General features: G+C 42.2%; 1 protein-coding gene across 2 annotated transcripts in view; it reads right to left on the minus strand.

The window, feature by feature from the left end:
- The window catches only part of col1a1a (collagen, type I, alpha 1a), a 17981-nt gene extending 5961 nt beyond the window's left edge, over positions 1–12020 (minus strand). Inside the window, exons 1-29 of one of the 2 annotated variants that reach the window (XM_005750853.2) lie at positions 11709–12020; positions 9721–9912; positions 9443–9465; positions 9308–9343; positions 8167–8259; positions 6515–6583; positions 6387–6431; positions 6032–6085; positions 5892–5945; positions 5700–5753; positions 5547–5600; positions 5384–5437; positions 4584–4628; positions 4426–4479; positions 4286–4330; positions 4125–4178; positions 3522–3620; positions 3288–3332; positions 3061–3159; positions 2765–2818; positions 2560–2667; positions 1941–1994; positions 1727–1825; positions 1579–1632; positions 1389–1487; positions 1242–1295; positions 1097–1150; positions 833–940; positions 700–744 (exon numbers count right to left, since the gene is read on the minus strand). In XM_005750853.2, coding sequence (XP_005750910.1) covers positions 700–744; positions 833–940; positions 1097–1150; positions 1242–1295; positions 1389–1487; positions 1579–1632; positions 1727–1825; positions 1941–1994; positions 2560–2667; positions 2765–2818; positions 3061–3159; positions 3288–3332; positions 3522–3620; positions 4125–4178; positions 4286–4330; positions 4426–4479; positions 4584–4628; positions 5384–5437; positions 5547–5600; positions 5700–5753; positions 5892–5945; positions 6032–6085; positions 6387–6431; positions 6515–6583; positions 8167–8259; positions 9308–9343; positions 9443–9465; positions 9721–9912; positions 11709–11790 — 1980 coding nt within the window. In that variant the 5' untranslated portion in view covers positions 11791–12020. The remainder of the gene's footprint in view (positions 1–699; positions 745–832; positions 941–1096; positions 1151–1241; positions 1296–1388; positions 1488–1578; positions 1633–1726; positions 1826–1940; positions 1995–2559; positions 2668–2764; positions 2819–3060; positions 3160–3287; positions 3333–3521; positions 3621–4124; positions 4179–4285; positions 4331–4425; positions 4480–4583; positions 4629–5383; positions 5438–5546; positions 5601–5699; positions 5754–5891; positions 5946–6031; positions 6086–6386; positions 6432–6514; positions 6584–8166; positions 8260–9307; positions 9344–9442; positions 9466–9720; positions 9913–11708) is intronic. The other variant, XM_005750851.2, reaches the window with a different exon arrangement.
- Positions 12021–12605: the final 585 nt, after the last annotated feature.

The following is a 12605-nucleotide window of genomic DNA, read 5'->3' on the forward strand; positions in this document are numbered from 1 at the left end:
ATATATATATATATAATATTCTGTAACTCTGAAACTTCTGTCGGTGCTGTGCTTTTTGGAAATCGAATTTCCCAGAGGAACCCACCCGAGGGATTAATAAAGTTCTATCTAATCTAATCTAATCTAATCTAATCTAATATCAGTTCTAGTTGGATGATATTCCCCAAAGGGAGGTTCATATGTGAGGTGAAGCTTTCATCATAATTTATCTGTTCATTTATGAATGACAGGGTAAAACAGAATGTCTGATCAACACGAAGCGCTACTTTGTAAATGGCAGTGCAAGGGTTTTCCTCCTGTGACCATATCGACACTGGTATGGTACCTTTGTTTTGTTTACAGGTAAAGTGAGTTGAAGCTAGTGATAGCATCTGCATAGTTGCTATCACTATTAATGATACAGTAGCTTGTTAGCAATCCTAATATTGAAAGTAGCTGGCTAGTTAGCAGGCTAAAAGTTGTTTTCCAGGTCTAACATCGAGCATTTTGGACAAGAATCCACTTTAAAGAATAAAAAAGCAGTTATAAGCTGCTAGTAATAACTTTAATGTGTTTGAACAAGCTAGTTAGCAACTTAGGAAGTTGTTTTCTACACCATGTAGGATTTTGGACAAAAGAACTAATGAATATATTTAATTATATTTAAACCACAATTAGAGTCTTATCTAACTGTGAAAATTATGAGGATATGTGACTTACTCTAGCTCCAGCAGGTCCTGGGGCTCCAGCTTCGCCAGGTACACCCTAAAAGGAAAAACAGAAATACAGGAATAAGCACTTTTATTCACTGGAAATGATGCTGTTCCAGTCATAGTTCCGCTTCAATCAGTACCTGCTCTCCGGGCTTGCCACTCTCACCAATGGCTCCCTGGGGTCCTGGGAGACCCTGGAATCCAGGAGATCCAGCAGGTCCCTGCTCTCCTCTCTCACCAGCAGGACCCTTAAGATGAGCAGAGAGGGAGAGTCAGCAACGGTGGCAGTAATGCATTGAGTAGATGTGACTTATTCTTGCAGCTATGTAGCTTTCAGTAGAGAGACATCAACACAAACTTGGGTGCTAATATCGAAGTGTAGCCAGTTAGTGTTGTTTACTTACAGCAGGTCCAGAGGGGCCCTGTGCGCCAACATCACCATCCTTTCCAGGTGCACCCTGGGTAGAGAGATAGAAGGCTTTAACACACACAATCCTACCATTGATGATAGATAACAAGAAAGAAAACAGCAGAATATTGAGCACTCACAACAGGTCCAGTAGGTCCCATGGTTCCTCTCTCACCGGGCTTTCCAGGCTCACCCTATAGACAAAAAAACACGGAGACCATATTTTAGATGCCCACTATTACTAAGCATGATTAAATATAATGTATAGATGTTGTAACGCTACTCACAGCAGCACCCTTGGGTCCGGGGAATCCCATGACTCCAGGCTGGCCTCTATTTCCACCAGGGCCAGGAGGCCCAGGGCGGCCATCTTGTCCGGGGGCTCCCTGTTAAGGAAGATTAAGCATGTTAAGGGTTTTGCTCTTTCTTGACATAAATTATAGGAACTAGGGTTAACTATACTGCATACAAACTTACAGAAGGTCCCATCTTGCCATCAGGTCCAGGGTTGCCGGGGCTGCCAGTCATTCCCTACAAAGCAGAGGTCAGAGGTCAGAGGAGGGACTGGGTATAATGAATAAATGATGCTGCAGAGAATTATTTGACAGACAGTATGCTATCCCACCTTAGCTCCGGGCAGACCAGGCTCACCAGTGCGGCCAGACTCACCAGTGGCACCTTTAGCTCCAACAAGACCGGGGGCACCACGCTCACCATTGGCACCCTAAGAAGAAAATAAGAATGGTAGAAATTCAAAAATTAGTTAAACCAAAATTGTGGAAGCCTGCGGGCGGAATTAAGGTTTATATCTGTTGTATGTATGTGTGCATTTTCCTTACTTTGGGTCCAGCAGGGCCATCAGAACCAGGGAAACCACGACCACCAGGGGCACCCTGTAAAGACAATCAAACATGTCCTGCTTAGCTCTGAACAGTAAAAAGTGTTTAAACAGAAATGTGTCCGAACTGTAGGTTTAAAATTGAACACCCTGTATCATGTATACAGTCGAATTCCATCAGAGAGATCTGGGCCTCAGGTCTCTGGCATCATTTTTAACTTAAATTAACATCCAAAAGACTTAATGCTTTTAACCAATGAAATGAATGTTTCTATCTTAGTACTAGCACCACTCAGTATGTCCATATCTGTAATACTCTTGGTCAAATGTTTTGGGAACATTTTGAACCTCACTCATTAGAGTGTTTGTTTACATCATGATTAAGAGCCCAATGGTGTTTATTATGTTTTCATTCCAAGCAGAGATTAATCTGCTTTTTCAGTCAAACTAACCTTTGTAATGTTTACAGCTGCACACAAGTAATCTCAATCATTTAGATTTGACCATCAGTATAAAGATTTCAGTCTTTTGTCCTTTGTGTTGAAACACCACTAGAGGTCCCTCTGCCATCATTTTACAGATTAGGGTACGGATAAAGTGGAATCCAGTGAGATGCATACTCTCTCTCCAGGGCCGCCACGGGCTCCTGCAGCACCAGGCTCTCCTCTGGCTCCTCTCTTGCCCTCCTCACCGGGAGGTCCAGGGGGTCCCTGAACTCCTGAAACACCCTGTAGAAGAGCAATGTAACATGCAATGTGGCATAAGAGGCTGATACACACATAATTTTAGTGCAGTGTGCTCTGTCATGATCTATGGTGAACTCACAGCCTCTCCCTTGGCACCAGGCTCTCCCTTGGATCCTGGGGCACCAGCCTCACCCTATGGGACACAAACAAACAAGAAAACATAAAATTAAACAAACTACAAACTAGGGAGAAATTACTATTATTTGGATAAATCTAAAAGAAAAATAATTTCAGCAAACAACAAATGCCCAAAACAAATCTCTAACTTTTATTTTTATCTCTGTAGGTTGTAACTGTCAAAGTATTCACACAAAACATACAAGTTTAAATTTTGGGTGATTTTGCTTTTTTTGGATCTAAGAGATCTTTACTTACAGTGTTGCCCTTGGGTCCGGGGGCACCAGCAGCACCCTGAGGTCCTGGGGGTCCACGGGGTCCAGGGAAACCAGGAGCTCCAGCAACTCCAGCAGCACCCTGTAGGTGGCAGCACACAACAATACAGTCATTTAATGTCATGCTGTAGAAAAAGTGATGACTATCTGTACCTTTAGTAAAAATAAGAAAGTATTAAAAATAGAGTAAATTTGTTTAAAGATACTCACAGGTACTCCCTTAGCTCCAGCGGCTCCATCAGCTCCAGGGTTTCCCTGAGAGGAGAAGGAAGGAAGTTTATTTATTGTCCCAGAAGGCAGAATTATTTTTAATTTCTTTTAACAATTTAAATGATAATGTAAATTGTTTTATTTTGCCTTGAATCAGATTCTAGTGGCCTATTTTTTGTGGCCCATTTGTTGTTGTTTTCATCAAGGATCTTTATTACAGTCACTCATACTTACGGAAGGTCCAGCTGGGCCAGCAGGTCCGGGGTTTCCGGGCTCACCACGAGCTCCACCAGGGCCCTCGGGTCCACGAGCACCCTGAGCTCCAGCATCACCCTGGGGAGAAAGAAAAGATTATTTAGTAATACAAACAGCTTGGTGGTGGAAGACAAAAAAAAAAAAGATAAAATTGTCGGCATAAACAGAAGATTTGTTTTAGAGAAAACACTCAACATCTAACCTCAGCCAAAAAGAACCCCACAGCTTCAGCTATGACCCAGTTCCACATGCACAGACAATTACTGTGAATTTCTATCATAAGCTTTAAAATATACTGAGAACTCTGCAAAAAATAAAAATAAAAATAGCGCCCATCCATCAAATTTCTTAATAGTTACTGTTTATACTCAAACAGTAGTGGGAGCTCAGATGTTTTTTATGACCTGCATTCTACATGTCAGGTGTACGTGTTGGCTACCTACATGCTTCAGAAAATAAATTATTCAAAGTCGGCACAGTAAAAACACAACTAAGAGAGGAGAGGAAATAGATTATACTGCGTTTCAGAAGAAAAATGGATAGCACTGAGGATTACTGGAGCGGGTCAGGAGCAGTTTATACCTTGGCTCCAGGGCCACCGGGGAATCCAGGGGGTCCAGCGGGGCCAGTGGGACCCTGAGACAAAAACACAGATACTCAGATATACATAGTGCATCTTTTTGGGTCAGTGCTAACAAAGCTGAGATTTTAAGAACTGAAGCTTTGGACAATGAAAGACTTACAGGAGGTCCAGCAGCACCAGCAGCGCCATCGTTACCACGAGCTCCCTGCAGGTCAAAGACAAACGTGAGTGGTCGACTGGTTTCTCAATTCACTAATAAATTGATTTCACTAGCTGCAACTATGTAATGTATGGACTCACAGCAGCTCCAGTAGCACCAGCACGGCCTCTCTCACCAGGCAGACCGCGAGGTCCCTGAGATAGACAAAGACAGTGTCAGTTAGCCAAAATCAGTTGTGGAGAGAAGAAACTATACTACTATAATTATGTAGCAGAGACGGGGTGCTTGTTTTACTCACCATAGCACCAGGGGTTCCATTCTCACCAGGGGTGCCAGCCTCTCCCTAAATGGACAGAAACACATGGGCCGGCGAGAAGATTAGAATCATTGATTAAACTCTAGAAACCTTATCAAACTTTCAGAAATTATGCTCGTCAATGCAGCATTTAGCCAATCAAGCTGCTATAACTAAAAAGTAGCCAGTGACTGCTAATGTAACTTGCTAGTGTTTAAATGGTTGATACTACTGCTTTTTGTAGCATTATTGTAGCCACAGCTTTTACTGTCCACACTGATACTCAAACTGTTAGCTGTTAATACTAGTAGTATTTAGCTTTAGGTTAAAATATGTTGTATGACCAACTTGTCGGTGGAGTGGTAGGTGAAGAAAATACACTGGTTATAATGGAGGAAATGCTGAAACTGTTTTAATGATTTTTCTGCATCTATGGGTTAATTTTTTCAGTGTGTCTTTAAACACTAAACGGTACTCATTTGAGAACCATATTGATAGTTCTGCCAGAGATCTCTTCCTGTTAAAAGGGAGTTGTGATATGGTGCTGTCTATAATTACAATTAAATGCGATTAATTTTATTGTACTTCAAATTCTGGCACTAGTGCTCCTACCACCAGGACCACTATGAGTTAGATATCAGTGCCAATATTACAACTACTTTTTCAATTACTACTGTCATTTATAGCACTGCTACGATTACAGCTACTCAACACTGCACTATAAGTGAAGTAGCCCACCTGTGGGTGACTTTTTTCTACAACTTATGTGGTGAGAACAAGTGTTATAACAAAGGGAGGGGCACCTTGGGTCCAGCGGGGCCACTGTCTCCCTTGGCACCATCCAGGCCACTGAATCCCTACACAGAATAAGAGACATGCAAAGATGAAGTTTCCAGCCACGACTTTCAACATTTTTTATTTTGAGTTGAATATGAGTTGAATGGGGTGGCACAACTTCTGACTCACTCTATGTCCCTTGATGCCAGGCAGACCTGGGGTTCCTGGGAAACCACGAGCTCCCTGGGAAAAAAACAAAACAAAAAAACAAGGAGGTGACAAAAGTTATTATCTCAGCTCTGTTTTTGTTTTACATATCGGTGGTAAGAATCAGCAACTTACCTGAGGGCCAGAAGGTCCACGCTCACCGGGGCGACCTGGTTTGCCAGACTCACCCTGAGAGAAAGAGAGTTGGGGAGATGGGGACGAAATGATGTCTCAAGACATTCCTCAGTCTCTTTTTTAATATAATATCTACCTATATATATATATATAGGTAGATGAACTGATATGATATCAATCCAGTGCACTTACATCCTCGCCGTTCTTTCCAGGGGGGCCGGCAGCTCCACGGGGACCCATGGCACCCTGAAGCGAAAATCAAACATAAGGTGAGAGTGTTAACATCACAGCAAAGTGCAACGTGCATTTGTTTCCCTGTCCTGAATACTCACAGGAGATCCAGGCTCTCCAGCCTCACCAGGGGGGCCAGTGAATCCCTGAGGTCCCTATAGTTGGTAACAAACACAAACACCATCACTACACCAAATATGTTGATGCTACTCACTTTTTCAACACACTGTAAGGAGCAGTTTGTTAATTTTTCAAAATTTATTTCAAGAAAATAAAAGATGTTTTTGCAGCCTAACAGTAATCAATATCAATACTACTGCCTAATAGTAATCAATCAGAAAAAAACACTGTCTTTGTGTTATTTGCAGCAGAAAAAGGAAGGACTGGATTCATGCCAGCTAGCATGCCAGGTTTCAGTTTTTAACCTAAGCATAAAAATCCCCATCATATACTCACGCTAGATCCAGGAGGTCCAGGAGGTCCACGGGGTCCCATTGGGCCCTATCAATCCAACAGAGAAAAGCTCAGATGCTGCGCATGGAAATATTTTGAATATAGTGTATTTAAATACATATGTAACCTACCATGGGTCCAGGCACAGGCATGACAGGAGATTTGTCATCGTAGCCACCGGACATCTGAGGGGAGAAGTTCTGGAAAAAAATAAACACAGACATGTTAATCTCACAAAAATACCAAAATGATTGTTTTTATGATGAAAAAATATTAAATTCCATCTGTGTTGTGACATGACATAGGCTACATGTTAGCTATGATGCATTTCAAATCTCAACACTAAATGTACTTTTTCCAGTTGAATAGAATCACTGATTCTGGATCATCTGAGCCATAGTCCAAATTAAATATCTAAATCTTGCATAGTTGTGTCATGTTCCATCAAGTATAGTTGTCTGTTGTTTCTTTTACCATGCACTTCCCCACTGCATAATTTTTTCATATTTCCAAATAAAAGCAAACACAATAACAAAACTGCAGCAGCAGATTTGATGATATGGAATCTCAATGCTAATGCCACTCATAACAATCCAGTTCTAAAATGAGCAGTGCGTATCAAGTCATTGACCTTTGACCTCAACAGTAGTATTTAAAGGTGTCTCTGGAGGATACATACTGTATAATGTAGATAGGGAACATTCTGTCTGAAGTCAAACATATGTTAATGGTGACTGCCAAGTCTCTAATTGTCCAGCTTAACGTGGACCATTGGCATAGAAGTATGTCACTGATAATGTATACACAGGGAAGACTGTAGGAGTTTACTGAACTGTGGTTACATGGAGCGAATGCTGAAGTATGTTAATAGATGTTAAAGTCCTGAATCATGGAAAATTTGACGCTGATATTTAACCATATCTAAAACAGCATCATGCTAACCCTCGGTAAAGTTATACATGTTATCCACGCTATAGTTATTACTTTAGCATACACATATGTAGTCGAAGTTATTGGCAAACTGAAACATAGAATATTTAATTAGAAGTTGATTCTACAAAAGTATGGACTCATGTTTAAGTGAGATACAGAAATGCAAATTAGCTTTTGAATGTTAACTAAGTATCTCATTAAAGAATGTGAGTGTGACAGTGTGTTCTCTTAATATTTTAGCACAGAGGCAAATGGTAAAATGAATCAGCAAATAATAAATTATATTTTGTTACTATTTAAAATATTTTCAATCAATATTTTTGGTATATTAGCAGTCATGTCAACAACAGGCTGCACAGAGGCATGAAGATATGCAGTGCTAGACTAGCATGTGGAACAATGATCCTGTAGCAGAATTCAGTCTTTGGAGATGTCAGATCAGATTTCTAAATCAGACCTGGAGTCAGTGGGTATATTAGAATGTAAATAAACCTCTAAAATTAAAAATGGTAGCTTAGCAAACTCTAACTTTCTAAAGTTTGTCCACTTCCAGAATATTGTCTGCTTTCCATTCAAAAGGAAATGAGGCGTCGTTCCATCCTTAGTAATGACTTCTTGACCTTCTGATCAGAGACACTGTGCCAAACTCCAGACACAGCTCATCACACTAATATCACATCACATTTGGGCTTCAGCTTTGACAGTTGACTTTTTCCGCTCTAGCTGCAGCACGATTAACACGCTGTCAATCATTTGCATACATTAAACAACATAGTTACGTTACTAACTGACCGGCCACCATTGACCTTTAATGAGTGAAATACAGAATAACTAAAATTCAACAACTTACTCCACCAAGGCCAGGGGGTCCAGGTGGGCCAGGAGGTCCAGGCAGTCCAGGCTGGCCAGGCATACCATCTCTACCAGGGGGACCAGCAGGACCCTGTAGATAGAGGAAATCAGGGTCATACTCAAGAAGGTCGCTTGGATTAAAAGTTCTGATGTCCACAGTCCAATACTCTAAAACAGAAAACTGATTTGTTAAACCATTAATCATGTGCATTTCCTATGGTCTGGCCTTATCATTGAAGACATATGTTTGGTTAATATTTGATTCCATGTTTGTGTCTTCAAAGGCTTTTAAATCATTAAAAGTGCAGTTTACTTTGAGGCTGACTATGAGACTAACCAGGAACAGTCACCTGTTTGTCACCATCATGCTCGGTAGCCAAAATAGCACCACGAAATACATTATTATTACACTATTAAATGCACTCTTAAAAACAACACAGCTGATCCACAGAGCCTCTTTTAGAGTCTAAGATTCAACTTGTAAAGTGACCAATGAAGGTTCAATCAAATCCAATCCAAATAAATAATCAGAAGTCATAATTTCCTCCTAAGATTGCGCCAATTTAAATGAATGCAGCTCCACGGTTGAAAATCATGGATAAAGAAGTTGTTTTTTCATTGATAAAAACCAAATCCTTATATAGGTAATAATATTTCTCCATGATAATATTTGGTTTGATTTTGAAATGTAAGCCAAGTCATGCTGCTCTGCAGGATTTAACCTGACCTCATCATGTTTTGTGTGAGGTAAAAAAAACAGACTTAAACTATCAAAATTGGATGTAACAAAGGACAACCAGTGCCCTAGGGTGACATTTAAAAACACAAATCAAAAACTGCAGTTTGCAGAAACTTTACATGTAAGATACTGTTTTCTCCCACCTCACTGCATGAAGATGGGTAAATGGTTTTAGATTAAGTATGATGTGTAATGAAAGCTAAAAGCAGTTTGCAGTTTCACTGCATTTCAAAGTCATCTGAGTCACGTTTCCACATCTGCCTGATTTAAAACACATGGAGCTACATTCTATCAGTGTAACTGATCAGCTCCAGCAAAAACAGTGACAGATCTTGAGCTCACCACACAACCAAAAGTTACTCCACAAGTAAAACAAGGAAAGAAGAGGGTGTGAACCTACCCTGTCTCCCTTGGGTCCACGAGCTCCCACGGTTCCCTGTGGTGAAAAGAAGAAAACAGTGTGTTCAATGTGTATCTGATCTCATGGGAGTTGTACAAACTTATTTACAAGTGTCAGTGGAAAATGTATATTTACCTCAGTCTGAGGCTCCTGGAAGCCTGCAGAGAGCAAACAGGTTTGGCATTAACAGATGAAAGCACCCAGAAAAGCTCATAATAATGCTTTAAGTGTTCAAACAGAAACAATTTTTTTTTTTCAAAGACAGTGTCTCACTCACACCAGTAACTCTTGGCATGTCATTGAGGACAGATGATGGATTCGTGTCATGGGGGCAGTTTAAATGAGAACATGTGATGTGCAAAAACTGTTTTGTGTATCTGTGCTTTGTCCAGAGAGAGATGCAGTTATTATACCGTCATCGGGGCAGATGGGGCAGCACTCGTCGTGGGGGATGATGGGGTTGGGGCAGTCCGTTGTATCCTCGCAGATGACCTCATCGCACATCACCGTGCCACTGTCGCACACACAGATCTGACATGGCTCCGGCTTCCACACATCCCGGTCTGCAAACACCTGGCCATCCAGAGTGCAGCTTTTGCCCGTGCCTGAGGGGGGCGACACAGAGGGAGAGGGACGGTAAGAGACAGGTGAGCTACCTGAACGCACATGCAGACTCAGTATGTACACTGGTGGGAGTCCAGGTAAAACTAGGGCAGGAAACTAAAGTGCTTTAATTATGAAGCTAAAAATAAATTGTGAAAAAACCCTGAATATGTAGATCATTTTCTCAAATTAAAAAATTTGATTTGTTCTCAAATTTAGTCAGACTGATTAACTGAGATGAGAATTTTGAATTACAGTGAAAAAATAATAAAACACTTTTTTTGGAGAAAAATGTTAGAAAAAGATAGATTGCTAAACTGGTGTAAAATCTACGTGTGAAACAGGAAATAATGACAGCAGCAACATAAATACACAAAGCTTAGCGGTGATAAAGACGTGGACAGGAACTGGGGGGCTTTGGAATCAGACCGGAACAGGTCAGAGGTGACAGAGAGGGCACCAGTGTGCCGTGTCTGTCTGCAGGTCACGCCATCATTGCACACACAGACACTCATTAACCCCGCAGTAAAATGGGATTTAATCTCCCTGTACATCAACTCAAAGTCATATTTTCCACCCCGACACTGTGGCGGCTGCATTTGATTCTCAGCAAAACTCAAACTGGGACTCTGCTCAGAGTGCTTTTAAATCTTCCAGCGTACCAAAGTGCTGAGCTCAGAGGGGAAAAGCAGAAGCTGTAGGCTTGGCAGTGACTGGTGGAAACACTCCACATGTGGATGCAATTAGAGAAGAAAAAAAAAGAGTGGAAAGAAAAGAGGGGGAGGGGATGGCACGGGGGGACGTGGCGGCCAGATGTGTCTGGCAGTGCTGAGAGCAGCCTCTGGGTGGCGTTGTGAGATCGTTCAGAGGGCCAGAAAACATCTGCTTTTTATGCACAGCTGAGTCCTTTCCAAAAGAAGAGGAACATCTGGAAAAACCGAGTTTCGCCTCCTGGGCTCTTGTTTCCAGAGCTGAACTGCTTTTCCTTTGTCTTCTCAGAGGAGAATACTGGTTGTTCTAAGCACCAGCAGAGGCATCCGCTTCCCTCTTTCTGTGCAAAATGATCTCTTCAAAAGTCCACCTGAGTTTTTGTGGGCTCTAAAGCTGAAAGCTGGCTCAGGCTGTGGAGGTCAAATACTCCGGCAGACAAGACTACGCCTGCTCCTCTCCTCCTCCGCTCCCTGTTTTCTTCCTACTCTCCCTCTCAGTCACCTGTCCAACTCAGCACTTGGCCTCAGGCTGCAAATTCCCTGTCACATCAATCAGGCCTGTGAGAGGCTTCGCCTTCTGGCTCATATCTCGTGGAAACCATTTTTTGAATGGGTACAGGTGACGCAGGTAGTCGTGTCAAACTGATAAAATGCCACAGGATTAGGGTTAGGCATTTGAATGCTCCAATTTTGGGGTAAAGGGAGGTTCAAACCTATGCAGCTGGATAACCCTCGCCTGGAGGAGAGAATGGAAAACTTGCAGCAACTCGCTCTGCATGCATGGTGGGGAGGTGGGGGTTGGAGAGACTTAGACAAACACAAGGAGAGGGAGAGACAGGGGCCTTCTTGAGATGCCCAATGCATTAAACACACCCTGCTTTATCTGTCTATCTGTCTGGAGACAATAGAGCACAACAAAGCAAACTTAATTCTACTTAAAACTTTTCCTTTCTCCTCTTCTCTAAGATCTCAGAAGCCGTCCAGCCACGTAGAGAAAATCCACTTTCCAAACCCAGTAAAGAAAAAAATGCAATAAAGTAAAAGGGGAAAAAGTCTGAGAAGCTCCAGTAAACAGTGATGAAACTTACGGTCGTCCTCGCCCTGCGCTCTGACCAGAAGCACTGCTGCGCTGAGCAGCAGCGCCAGCCGCAAATCCACAAAGCTGAACATGTCTAGATGCCACTAGACATGTAGACTCTTTGAGGCAAGAGAGGAAAAAAAGTTGGGGATGTTTCTTTCTGCTACACTCCACTCATACACGGGTGTTTGGGGCAGGATCCACTCGTCTGTTCACAATCCTCCTGACCCCAGCAGAAAACTCCCTACTGCCTACACTGACTTTCCACAAGGGTTTTTATATGGGAGCCTCAAGAACTGGGAGGTACCGGAGACTGGACCGACTGTAGGGACGCACCCTCATTACCCCGTTGCTGCTTCTGCTCACGTTTAGGGAAGACAAGAATGGACGACTCCTTCAAAGGAAAAAAAAAAAAAAACAGCGAGAAAGAAGAAGGGAAAAACAGAAGGTCCCTCCTTCCATGCCTCCACACCAGAAGGGTTATAGTTTGGATCAGAAGAGGAAGGAGCAGGAGGGGAGGGGGGCTGAGCAGGAGGAAACCTGATCCATAAGAGCATCGGACGGTTGGAGGAGGATCTCCTGCAACAGGCACGGGTTTAATCCAGAATTTATTCCTGGTTGTGGTCCACTTCCTGATTCGCTTTGATTTGAGCTAAAGCTAAGACTGTTTAGATTCAGTTTTCTGGGTTTTTTTTCACAATCTGATGTCTCAGAATCTATCAGTTTTAGTCCAGTTTTACATCTTGTAGTTCTGGTTTGAGTTGGGGTTTTGGTTGTAGATTTGAGCCAGTTGTTTCAGCTTAACAGAGTGTTTTTATAGTTGTATCTGTTTGAGTGTTAACATGTCCTGAACATGGCTACAGCCTCACAGACACTTGCCTCAGGCTGTATGTGTATCTTCTGCTTT

Source organism: Pundamilia nyererei, unplaced genomic scaffold (genome assembly GCF_000239375.1).
Source record: "Pundamilia nyererei isolate P.nyererei 1_Seehausen unplaced genomic scaffold, PunNye1.0 scaffold00290, whole genome shotgun sequence".
Lineage (NCBI taxonomy): Eukaryota > Metazoa > Chordata > Actinopteri > Cichliformes > Cichlidae > Pundamilia > Pundamilia nyererei.